Here is a 13,514-nt window from a genome sequence, read left to right on the forward strand (position 1 = left end):
CCACCCTCCCACCCTATTACTACCCACCGCCCCCCACCCTCCCACCCTATTACTACCCACCGCCCCCCACCCTCCCACCCTATTACTACCACCTGTGATATTATTACCCGCTCGAGAAAAGCTGCCCAAAACAGGGCTAATTTTGGGTATCAGAAATGTATACACACACTCAGTGATAGCTAGTAAATAGATGCATACTTGGTGCAAATTGTGTTTGCACAGCTGTAGGTACTGGGAAGTTATTACACAATTAGGGACCCGCCGATTATGCTGGCATAATTGTGAGCATAATAGGTGCCTGAAAGCATTGAGCATAATGCTAGCATAATAGGTAGAATATTTGTATAATAGTATGCTTATCAAAATAGCTATCACGGAAAGATCGATATACTCTAATAGAACAGTCAGTAACTCTAATAGAACAATCACATTGCTGACTGTTCTATTAGAGTATATCGATCTTTTCTGTGATATGCATTTTGACAAGTAAGTTTGTGCTTCAGCCACTTGTTATTTATCCATAAACTGAAAATTATTAGCAGAGCATGAGAACTGAGGCATAAATAATTGGGCATAATTTGAGCATAACAGGTAAGTATTGAGCATAAATTAAAGCATAATAGGTAAATATTTGAGCAGTGCAGCATAGCATAATAGGTAAAATTATGAGCATAATCGGCGGGTCCTTATATGTATGATGCCATGTAAAGCCATGCATTTTCATACTATTAGCTATGTAAATAAAGTGTGGAAATCAACCATATGGGTGCATTTGACACTTAAAATATGTGACTGGGCCTGCGAAAACAGGGCATGTGGGCACAAACTACACCCCATCATGCTACAGGTCATATCTCAGTACTGGAATAGAATATTAGCATTCTGTAACTTGCATCATAAAGCCCATTGAATGTTTACTAAGAGCTGAAAATTGCATAGCCATACTATAATATTAACAAAAGTTATGAGTGATGAAAATTTGAAAAAGTAGGCAAAAATCATGTGCCCACATGCCCTATTTTCGCAGGCCCAGTCACATATTTACTTTTAGAATAACAAACTTATAGTTGTAATACATTTAAATATACCATACAAAAAACTCTAAGAACTATCATCTGCTCAAAAGAGGAATTTACTAACAAGAAAATTTTAAGTATTTCATACACCCATATGGGTTATTTTCAAAAATTCTGTCACATAATAATATAATGCATATAATACCCTATATTGTAGTACTGTGATATTACCTGGTTCTTTGACCTCTGATGCATGGCTAATTGACTGTTGTATAAAATAGTCAGAGTATACCAATACTTCTCTCAGTTGTAAACACAATAATCAAAAACAATAATCAACTGTGATCAAATGAGACAGTTGCAATTATATTTCCACAGCTAGACTCAAGCAATCATCTATTGTGCTTCTTCAGTTGAACAGTTGGATGCTATGCAAATTGAAGAAACAAGAGCCATTGACAAAATATTATATTTATAGCTTTAGTGTCTTACTATTGAACAAAAAGCTGAATGTTATAATGTCTGGTTCACTTCAGAACTACCTTGCTTTCTGATGAGACCTTGCAATTGGACAGGTCCTACTTAATTCATTATTGAAATCGGAATCGAAGTTGACAGTACTTTAGATTAATAATTAATACTTATAAGGTAATTGATGTTATTGTGATGGTACTGTGTTTTTCTAGTTCCTTTTTTTGCTACATCTCTTAAATTTAGCATGCACACAATACTTATTATCAGGCTTTACATCATACAAGGGATAGGTAACAAACGTATTAGTGTTGTACGGATTCTCACTTTTTAGGGAAAACCGATATTCGATATATTTTTACCCTGTTTTACCAATATTTAACCGATACCCGATTGTAGGTCTCTACAAGTTACACTTGTGCATACTCCACTAAAAGTACAGCTAGTAAAGCCAATGCTGTGAGATTGTACACTCAAAGTTGCTAGTCACACAGGTAGGCTAGGACCTGAACCATCACTGTTTACCTTAGTGGTTACCACAAGACATAAACAAATTACCTAAGTACATACCAGAGCCTTTGACACCAGTCCTTGCAGCTGCTGAAGCTGAGTAGACTAATACTGTAATCTGCTGGCCACAGTCCATTACAACTGATTTCCGATTATGGTAAAAACAGCTAGTTATCAGCTTCTACCAATTACCGATCCGATTGTCAGTACAACTCTAATAAGCATACAGATTAATGTGGCCTGACAACATGCATCCTGTTTTTCCAAATTACCTGCATACTTACCTAACAAAACTGCTATAGCAATATGTAAGTGTATTCATAACAAGGACACAAATATATGGCGCAGGGATTAGCTATTGGGGTTAAGATTATGAAAACATACCCTGTAAGTTATAAAATGTGACTGGGCCTGTGAAAAGGGAATGCAGGCACATAAACGTTGTCTTATTTGATTTCATTATTCAATGGTCACATAATTTTCAGCACTTCATAACTATTTAATTGGTTGGCTTCACAATAAAAGTTACACAATGCAGATATCATGATCCTACTTCTGTTATGTGATGGAGTGTCATTTATGCCCACATGCCCTATTTTCACATGCCTGGTCACATATTGTGCTTGCATATATAATAGTTTACTGAGGGTACAGTTAATTAAAGGTAGAAAATTCCAGAACTGAGCAAGTAACAAAGTATTGTTGTTGAGAACTGTTATTTTAAAGTTCTGATTACTTTGTTAAAGTTTTATATTTTATGATGGAAACCTGAGAGAAAAAGGCAATAAAGAATCCTGAGTGTATACCAATAGCAACTATATAAATTATTATTCCAAAGGGTCAAGTATAAGATACTGTTTGAGTATTATAATTGGAATCATTGATAGAATCACCAAGGCTGAACTGGACCTACGTATTACAGGGTGGGTTTCCGAGGTTTCTGGAAACCCCTTTGAGGTTAGCTTACTAGCTGTCCAACCATTAGCTAGACAACTAGCTGTTAGTATTATACTGTTTCTTCCTTAACTATGCAACTAACCACCTCACCACAAATAACTCACCATTAGCTACTCATCAGCTACATATATAACTGATACTATCACTCTTGCAGCAAAACTCACACCCCTAAAATTTGAATTTCTAATTAATGCCCATAAGTTAACAGTTTGATGTTTGTTTTATAGTTTGATAGTTTACACATTATTAGTAGTAAGCCTTCCAAGAGTAGCTACATGCAGGGCCACCCACAGGGGGGAAACTGGGGCACTTTTCCCTGGGACCCAGCCTGAAAGGGGCCTTGGAGGCCCCAGCAGTTACTGTATTCTTCAGAGGAGCAGAGTAGCAAGCTATGTATGTAGTTATAAATAAGGAGATATAGTTGCATGGTGAGGGGCAGTTATTGTCATTGTTGGCATGTTATGACCTTTTTTTTGGTCTTTGACTTACAGCTAGGCTAAAGTTGTGATTCAGAGTGGAACTCTCCTTTCCCACTTTAATTCTTTGCTCTGGGCCCCTTAATTTCTCTGGGCGGCCCTGGCTACACAAAGGATAAATGCCAAGTACTATGAAAAAGCAAAGAGTTGTAAGCAGAATCATCATAGTTGTGAGCTATAGGTTAATCATGTAAATCTACATAGTGAGTGACCATGTAAATCTACATAGTGAGTGAGTGAGTGATGAGTGATGGAAACGTGAAAAAGTAGCCCAGGCAAATTTTATGTGCCCACATGTCCTATTTTTGCAGGCCCGGTCACAATATTGCTTTTATGTGTGTAACCTTTAGTGTTTGTCACTGTAAAATTATGTCTGATTGACAGTAAATTTGCATAATAAAATCAGTTATGTGTTTTCTGACAGCACGTACCGGTACGGCTACAGTTAACCATAAAAGCAGGCGAGATAAAATGGGTGAATGCCAGCTCACTTACTAGCTACAATAACATGCCAACATCACATAAAATGCGAATAAAATTAAATTTACGCCCACGTCACTCACGCCGCTAACAATGTCACTCGTATCCTCCTTAGGAATTCGAAATATTTTCCGGTTTTCTCCGTGATTTGGGCGAATCCAAAAAGCCAGTCTGCGGAAAGTGACTGATCGTACACTAAATCTGTCATCCGTACAACGTAATATATACCGCAAGGAGGTAACAGGTACGTGTGTTATCACCATTGTATAACCAACAGGACTCACCTTGCGTTTCCCAGTCGCGAAAACGACATTATTGTGGTTTAATTCGAGGTTTAATTAGTGCCTTGACTACACCGAACCATAGATTATTAATCCCACGCATACTGAACATGTTATTGTTGTAAAATCGTGTGTTACCATAGAGGCATAGTTCATAATATTGTAATTGTAATATACCCTGTACATGCACTATTTATACAGAGAATCCACTTGGTCTCGTGCCCAGACCGCTTTTTTCTTTTTGTGTGGGGGCGGAGAAAACACACACACAAAAAGAAAAAAAAGCAGTCTGGGCATGAGACCAGAATCCACTAGTTATCAGTGTTGGGAGTAACGCGTTACGTAATATTATTACTTTTGTGGTAACTAAGTAATATAACAAAATACGCTATAAAACAGGTAATATAATGCAAGTTGTTTTACTTACAAATGTAACGCGTAACCTAAGTAATATAGTTACTGTAACGAATCTAATATTATGTAATATTATTACTACAAATAACGAAGTTACTAATCTCGTTAGTAATCCACCGAGTAACGTCTGGCCTAATGAAGTAATGAAGCCTATACTGAATGAAGCTTATTCACCAGCTTCTTACTTATAACCAAGATTTGCACATTGTCCAACAATGCAATCATGTCATGTGATAAGGTGGTAGTTTCACACGTGACAGCTTAAGGCTGTGGACACAAAGTAATATAATATGTATTATTATTATAGTTACTTTATTTTATGGGTAGTATGTAACTGTAACTAAATAGTTCAGTTGCAAGTAATATGTAATATATAACTAGTTACTTTAAAAAGCAACTTGCCCAACACTGCTAGTTGTTGTTGCTATTGTTATTTAAACTTTACAGTGACCAGTGAGTTTCAGTGGCGCTTATTTTCATAATGTTAGGCCAGGCAAACTTAATTAATTGTTTCTCATCCCTGCTCTCATCCCATTTTACCCTACCGCCTCTAATTTCCTTATTGCTGTTATCTATCACGTGCGCATGTATTTTGATGCTAAGAAAGCTGGCCATCATTTTACAGCACAGCAAATGTTTCTTGCACCTCAGAAACAGTGGTAAAATGCAAGTATTAGTTTAAAAGGACCTTTATAGCAACAGACAGCCTGATTTGGAGCATTTTATTTAATAATGAATGATGAAAATGATCCCCTGCCCACATGGAAATCCAAATTTTTGTGGATGAGAAACAAGAATCAAGTTTACCCGGCCTTATGCTCGCCGGTGTGTGCATGTGTGCATGTGCGTGCGTGCGCGAGTGTGTGTGTGAGTGAGTGAGTGAGGTAGCACAACCAATTGGTAGTCTTGTGTGGCCAGACCGCTTTTTTCTCTTTGACATTGGGTAGGGAGAAAAAAGTTTGGTCTGGTTCGAATCCCACACTCATTCGGATAATTTGGTAGTGTTAACCAAAGAAATGTGATGTGTTTTTTCAAATAATAGTCACTCATGTCTATGAATCACAAGCCCACATTTACAAACTAATCAAGGTCTAAAGCTGCTTTGGCATCTAGCAATAATTGAATCAGTTATAAGTCTTTTATTGATTCACAAGTAAGCAGAGTCTTTGGTTATTGTTGTACTACATTAATTTTATTATAGAGGAGTTTAAGTGCATTGGGCCAAAAATACTGTCTACTTGTGATGTAACTACATGACGTGTCAAGACGATTGTGGGATTTGAATTAGACCAGACCCTTTTATCTCCCTACCCAATGACAAAGAGAAAAATGCGATCAGGCAATTCGAGATTGGTTAGAGCATTGGCCTGGTAATCAAAAGATTCTAGGTTCAATGCCCAATGTTATGCTCACCAGCTAGAGTATGCATGTGTGTGTGTGTGTGTGTGTGTGTGTGTGTGCATGCGTGCGTGCGTGCGTGCGTGCGTGCGTGCGTACGTGTGAGTATAGCTAAGTGGCTAGAGTATCAGCCAGGTAATGGGAAAGTTCCAGGTTTGATGCCTGGTTACACTAATTTAGTGTTGTTGTTTAGTTGAGCAAGAAGATTTTTTCTCCAGTCTACCCAGCTGTTTAAATGGGGACCTGTGGCATGGTGTCATCTGGGATGAGCAGCCCACCCCGCTGTAACATCAATGGGTACCTGTTGTTTACTGGGGAAGTTGTCCAACTATCCTTATCTCGTCTAGCGGTGTTGGGGTCATTGTAGAACTTCAGGTCTCTCTCCATGAGACCTGGACAATCCTCCTCTGGGTTGCTATCCTTTCCCCAGGAGGATTCACCTGAACAAGGCTCAGTCACCTGAGTGGTACACAGGAATCCCAGTGCTGGTTTGCTGGGTGATAGCTGTGTTTTGAATGGCTGCCGTAGGCTTTCCTTTGTGTATGTATGAGTGTGTGTGTGTGTGTGTGTGTGTGTGTGTGTGTGTGTGTGTGTGTGTGTGTGTGTGTGTGTGTGTGTGTGTGTGTGTGTGTGCAAGCGTACCAGCATAGCAAATTTGCTAGAGCACCAATTGGCCTGGTAATCAAAAGGTTCCAGATTCAATGCCAAGTTATGCTAATGATGGTGTTGTTGCTTACTTGAGTAAGAAAAAGAAAACCTTTATTCAAATTATTCAACCAAGGTGTAGTATCAATGAGCACCTGGGGAAGCAAAATTAATGCCAACTGTCTGTGTCTCCCGTAGTGGTTGAAGGTCTAGGTGGGATACTGGTGGCCACACTTTCACCTGTGAGACATGGTGTAGCCTTCTGTGAGTTATCAGTCCTTAGGATTTGCCTGTGCTGACTACTCATAGAACCTGGGTAGGCATGACCATGCTAGCTTGGCTGCTGAAGGCTTTGCTAGAGAGAGAGACAGACAGAGTCAGATACAGAGTGAGAGATTCACAATTATGCAATGTGATTATCAAGTTTGGTCCATCTCCATCTCTATAACTACCAATGTATTTTTCCCTCTAATGTCTTTATCCCATCTCAGATATCTCCAATTGGAAAACTAGTGACATCTGCACAACCGACTCATGCACTTTTCATTAGAAAAGACCAATTAAAAATTTTGTTTTAGGTATATACAATGATCTTATTATCTGAATTGTCTGGCTTGTCTTTTATTAATTGAGTAATTCACGATGCCGGTTACCAGGTAACACTCACAGTGGTGGTACAGTATATGCATGGTAAAATAAATCATGTTTCTGCAACTTTAGATTTACAAACTATTCTTGAGAAAGTGTCTCTTCGAGCTTATGATGTTACAGGAACCTGCCTCAAGTGCTTAAGCCACAACCATCAATTAAAGTGGCCATTGCACCGTGTTTTCAGCTATATATGTGTGGCCAGATTTTACAAAACTGATCCAATTCGCACATCAAGAAAAATCAAACTAACACCACCAGTGGATAGCTTCATTATCATATGGTTAGTTTTGACCCTCAGTGCTACTCAACTGGGTTTAACAGATGGGTGATGTGGAGAGCTCGAATGGCGGTTTCTGGCCTTGTGAAGGGCATAGCTTGGCATGAATCAGTGATGTACTGGTGGATGACCTGATAATGTCTGCCAGACATTTGTTCTGTTGATTTTGCTACATATCAGTCACTAAGAAGCCAGCACAACCCTGTAACCTCGTGTCTGGACTCCAGTCATGGTCTACCTCCATCAGCATTGAAACCAGGTCACTACTGTTGACCCGATTACCCGGTGACCGGGATGTGACCCAGATTAATTTAAAGTGAGGCGTGCACCAACTGCTACATTTTGAGTGCTGACTAGTGCATAAGCACAAGGGTGTCTATACTTAACGATGGTAGTCAGTGGGCATTATTCCACGTAAATTTCATGATAGTTTTCCTGCAAGTAGGTGTGGTGTTGTACATACCTAACACACCACAATTTAAAAAGTATGACACATTCCCGATATAAAGTGGGCGTGGCTTATGAAAGAAACTGGCCTTTACCTATCTTGTACAATAACAATCGATTAGTGGGTGTGGCTCCACATAAGCCAGCAGGCAGCTATGAGCATAGTTTTTTGCATATCGGTAGACTTTAATATCACTGATAAATTGGAGTGGGTGCACATATGGTTGCAGGCAGTCATCCGATAAGTGGGCATGGCTCACAAAAGAAGCTGAGTTGCATCAGGACTTGACTATGACACATTTATACACTTCTGTACCATCCAACTAAACAATTTGCTTTGCACGTGATCCAATCCAGGTCAGACCCAGATAATTTTTAAAGTGGACAGAGTGTGACCCGGGTGACCCGACCCAGTTTCAACGCTGTTGGACTCCATTTTGAAGTCTATCTCTTACCCACCCCACCACCCTTTACCCCTTTGTGAGCACTTATGATACTACTTCATTCATCCAACAGCTCAGATTTGCTATCTTATTTGGTGGAAAACTACATGGTCTGAAAGATAATAGATAGATGCATCTCTTGTGTGAATTTTATACGCATGCTTAGTATCCTTAGCAACTTATGCTGACTTAAATTCTTTTAAAACCATTTATCTCGAAACTTCTAATGTGCGATTTGGATTGTTTTTCAAAATATAATAACATATGGCTATAAACCCTGTTGCACAACTTTTCAAACAAGGAACAATATAAAAGGAATCTCTATAATCAATCCAGTCATTACAGAAAATGCAGATGATTAACGCTATAGCTACATATTCATATAGCTACAAGAAGGCCATAACATGACACCGCAAAATGACACCTTGCACTGCCAGTGAAATAGTACACAAAGGAGGAAAATAGTAAGTCCATGATGGCTACATTGCATGTACTGTGGTACACTATGCCAAAGGCACCTGTCAGGCTAAAGCAACATCTAGTAGCTATAAAATCAAACCCTTAGCCATATGTTTGTCTGAGAACATTATTAAGTACTGTAAGTCAGTCGGCAGAAAAAAAAGAAGTTTTAACAACCTATTAGTAGCATTTTGAAGGAAACTTTGGGTTAGTTATACAGTACCTCAACAATGCTGTGAAGGCATTATTGACCTTAATTCCTTCATTAAAAGTTTTGCAATTAACTTACAATCACTTGGCCGCCACATTTGCTTTCATAACTTTCTTTCACCCTTACCTTTTTGGGTGCCGTACCATATTTTCTACAGCTAGGCTGTTTAGGTGTAGATACATATCACACCCTTTTGTAATTACTTTTACTTTCCTTTTTTCTTACTACAGGGAGAAGAGAGAGTTTACATAACTGAAACCTCTACAGAGTGAATTGGAACAAACTTGTAGCTGGGTGACTTGTAATATACACTATTGACATGGTGACTTGGTCTATTAATGAACCTTCTACTCGGTGACCTGCAACATAACTCAGCTTACGACAGGGTGGCTCGTTTGTAACTGAACTCTCTACAAGGTGACTTATTGCTTAGCTGAACTCTCCACGGGACATATTATTTTGTAGCTAAATTCTGCACAAGGTGGCTTGTTTGTAGCTGAACTCTTTACTGAGCGAGCTGTAAGATAACTGAACTCTTTAATGGGTGCATGACTTGTAGCAAGATTGAACTTTTTGGTTCCTGTATTATAAGTGTTGGTTGTCCTCTGTGGTTTCTAAGGCTACTGAACTACACCATCCATGCAGTATGTGGTTTCAAAATAGCAGTCAAAGTAGAGCAGTTAGTTATAATATTAACTGATGCTAGACCTCTTTATTGCGGCATTGCAATAAATGGTATGTTTAATTTTATTGGGATCAGAAGAGTGTGGGGGTGACTCTGAAGGTTATAGTGGACTTTATTATACCTGTTATTTACATACATAACCAATACCGCCAACTAGTGTGAAGAAAAAGTGAAGTTGGATTTTATTGGGCAGAAAAACCCATGCCTTAATTGTGACCAGATTTTGGAGAATCAGTTTTAATGTCACATTTTACTACCGGAATATTTAATATGATTAAAAAAAGATACTACTCTGTGATTAGATCAGTGGTCAGTACCCCAAACTACCAGAAATTCTGTGAAATATATTAACAGGTGCATAAGTGCTTTAGTGGTGACACATATAGGTGTAGATTTCTACAGTATGTGTATTAAATGTGACATTAAAACTGATTTTCTAAAATTGGATCACGATTCATGATCCTTTCTATTAAGTAAACACTATCATACTTTGTGATACTTGAACAGTAATGTTTGCATAGTTCATATACCTGATAAACCAATGCTATGAAGTTGTATAGATTTGATGGTTTATATATGTATACTAACATTGTACTGCAAAGGCATACTTTATATTGGGAATCATTTGCGAAAGAAAGTTTGCAAATTTTCACAGTGAATTCATGAATATTTTCTTGCATGGTTTTCCCCATCATATGTCTAATTAAAAAGTTTTTTTTGTTTTGTTTTTTTTTACTAAAAAGAAAGATATTGAACCTTCTCATTCTTCCTTACAGGGCATATACATAACTTATAAAATTTATGCTGTGCTATAGCTGCACCATACTTGCACAGAAACTCTACCCTTCCTTACATGATTAAATCAGCCTTTATACAGCAAGTGAGGAGAGTTATACTGAGGTTTGTAGTAGTGTTTGAATCAAATAACAAAGTAACAGTCGTGTGGTGTGTGAGCATGATCGTAGCCAGCTACCAAGATTATCTTCATGCTAAACTGCTACACATGACGCTAGCCTCAGTCATGCACAATGCCACATGATTTGAACAAACACATTGTAAGCATCAGTAAGTAACATTGGAAGGACATAGGGCAAAGATTGCTCCACATGAATGTTTTCTTGTGAATGAAGAAGAATACATTGTGAATATTTCTTTGTAAATCATTCCCAATATACTGTAAGCTGTCATGCATTATTTGTATGGTGCTCTTAGTAGCATAAATGTCAAGGTTGCCATTTTTGGGTGAATCCCAACTACACTACATATGTACTGTCCATAGTCTAAGAAGTAATGCACAGATCTAGTCAAAAAGTACTAAGTACAAGGCATGAGTGGTTAGGATGAATCATCAGGGAGGGTGAGGCATTAGGTTTATGCTGGCAGGTTTGTGAATGATAACGTAAACAGGCTATCAAACATTCTGATGTGTGAGTCTAATTTGAAGTGTTACATAAATGACAGCAGTTTGTAGATGCAGCTTCCTTAATTGCGTTTATCAGATACATGACTGGTATGTCCTACATCTTTGTGTCTAATGTTTATTATGTATTTTATAGTACAACATTTATGTACAGTAACTACTATTTCACACAATTGTAATGTGAGTACAATTATGGAGACCCGTATTTCCTCCAAATGCACCTTTGCCCATATTTCCTCCAAATGCACCTTCATCTCTATTTCCTCCAAATAAACCTTCGCCTTTATGTATACATCAGGCATGTTTTTTGGCAGAGGTATTCCATGTGATATTGTCTTTCTGTGTCAATGTCAATAGCTGCCTCCCTGATAGAATACGTAGTTGTGGAGTCGAACTAACCAGTTACACTCTACCATAACGAAGAGTACATAATAATTTTAAAATATATTTTTATTATTATGTACTCTTGCCATAACTAACCCAATTGTAGATTTCAGGTATGCTTGCATGTTTTAATTACTGGAACATTGTCTAGCCAATAACCAAAACTGGTACTCCTAAGGCCATCAAAAATAATTTCATTAAAATCTTATGAGCACCTCCATGCAAATTTTCAGCATGTCAGTTTTGCAAAATGTAAGAGTTTTTTTTGTTGTAAAAATGCACACAAAAATTAAAACACTGTGGTTATTTAGCAGTTCAACGGTAAAGAACATCCAGCTCCCAATCAATTCTGGGTCATTTTCTTCACTTTATTGGCAGTTTTTAGATGACTATCCTGGACTACATATACATATTCTTACCAGTACATTACAGACCAAGTTTGACTAGCCATACTGCATTTTTCTGTGATAATTTCAGAGTATATTGGTCTTGACCAAGGCTTTGCCTGTTTCTTTTGTTGTTTAGTGACTAACATCAATGTAGAAATTGACAATAGACTGTCATGGGCTTTCAGAGTGATAGAGAGCAAACATTATTGATGGTGCAGGCTGAACTTGCTTCCAAATTCAGCCTCAAATACACAAACTGTTATTAATAACCTTTGTCCATTCCTAAAAGATGACAATCAGTATAGAATTGTAATTACCCCTCTATAGGAATTCCACCATTTTTATTAATATAACAACTATCCAGTGAAACATATGTTTCCTGTGATTGAGTCTATTTGATAAATGATTGCTTATGGTTGTGATTTTTTATGTGATGGTTGCTCAAAATTGTGACATATAGTAGTAGTGTTTCCTACTTACATTTTCACTAAAGCAGTTTCATGAAGTTGGAGAGGGATTCCATCTACTCCTACTAAGCTATTAGCTGTTTGTAATTTTTTCATGTATTTAGTTGGTACCACTGTATCGCACACATCTCTCCTAATTACAAATGCACGAATGCTTATGTTATGAACCTTTTAAAGTTTATATGTACTGTGGTCCTCCTTAAGGTTTCTGATTAAAGATGGATTCCTTAGAAGTATTCAATGAGTTTAATGAAAAGTTGATCATTTCATTGCCAATGAAAGATGTAATATTTATAGCAAAGTTGAACTCGAAAGGATTATTTCGTGGTAATCTTAAACATGAAGTGAGAGAAAAAAACTCAACAGCAGAAGCAGCAGATCATTTTCTTAATAATACAATTGAGAGAGATTTAACAATTGGTAACGATGAATCCTTTATTAAACTGCTATCAGCTATGACAGAATTTAATAGTGACACTTTAAAATCATTAGCAGCTGAAATCAAAGATAAGTTAGGCATGCAAGAGGTTCCAACAACAAGTGAAAGAGACAAGTCAGCTGGTACAACTGGTGAGTTATTACTTGAATGTATATCACCTTACTGATAAATAAGCTACAGCCTGTAAATTGTACAGTAGAACTTTGATTATCAAATCTTGATTATCCAAACCATAAATTATCCAAACAGTATAAGTGACTGTTCTTTTAGAGTATATTATAATTAGTTGAACAAATTCACTATCTGAACACTTTTATGATTGAACTGGCACACAAGTGTTTGGATAATGGAGGTCCTAGGTTTATGTATCTACATAATCAATATCGAAACTATAGATTTCTAAGTATTGTAAAAACAGCAGTGCAAAATCCATAAAATGGCTACAATGATTTATTGTACTGGTATGTCATTAGTATTGGCTTTTATCACTAGTACCATATCATTACTATTACATTTGACTTTACATACACCAGATCTACCTCTGCTGAGCTACTTTATTAATTTTGGTTATCAGGATATTATTATTATTATTAT

At 37.4% G+C, this 13,514-nt stretch overlaps 2 protein-coding genes across 3 annotated transcripts in view; both read left to right on the forward strand.

The window, feature by feature from the left end:
• Window positions 1-13,514, forward strand: part of LOC136247441 (uncharacterized) — a 248,238-nt gene that overhangs the window by 31,279 nt on the left and 203,445 nt on the right. The window lies entirely within an intron of this gene.
• The window catches only part of LOC136247440 (uncharacterized), a 145,412-nt gene continuing 135,942 nt past the window's right edge, over window positions 4,045-13,514 (forward strand). For both annotated transcript variants that reach the window (XR_010697545.1, XM_066039159.1), the window contains exons 1-2: window positions 4,045-4,154; window positions 12,686-13,051. Coding sequence is in view for 1 of the 2 variants with exons in the window: in XM_066039159.1 (XP_065895231.1) it covers window positions 12,700-13,051 (352 nt within the window). In the remaining variant the exon portion in view is untranslated. The remainder of the gene's footprint in view (window positions 4,155-12,685; window positions 13,052-13,514) is intronic.

The sequence above is a fragment of the Dysidea avara genome, chromosome 2 (assembly GCF_963678975.1).
Source record: "Dysidea avara chromosome 2, odDysAvar1.4, whole genome shotgun sequence".
In the NCBI taxonomy this organism is placed as follows: Eukaryota; Metazoa; Porifera; class Demospongiae; order Dictyoceratida; family Dysideidae; genus Dysidea; species Dysidea avara.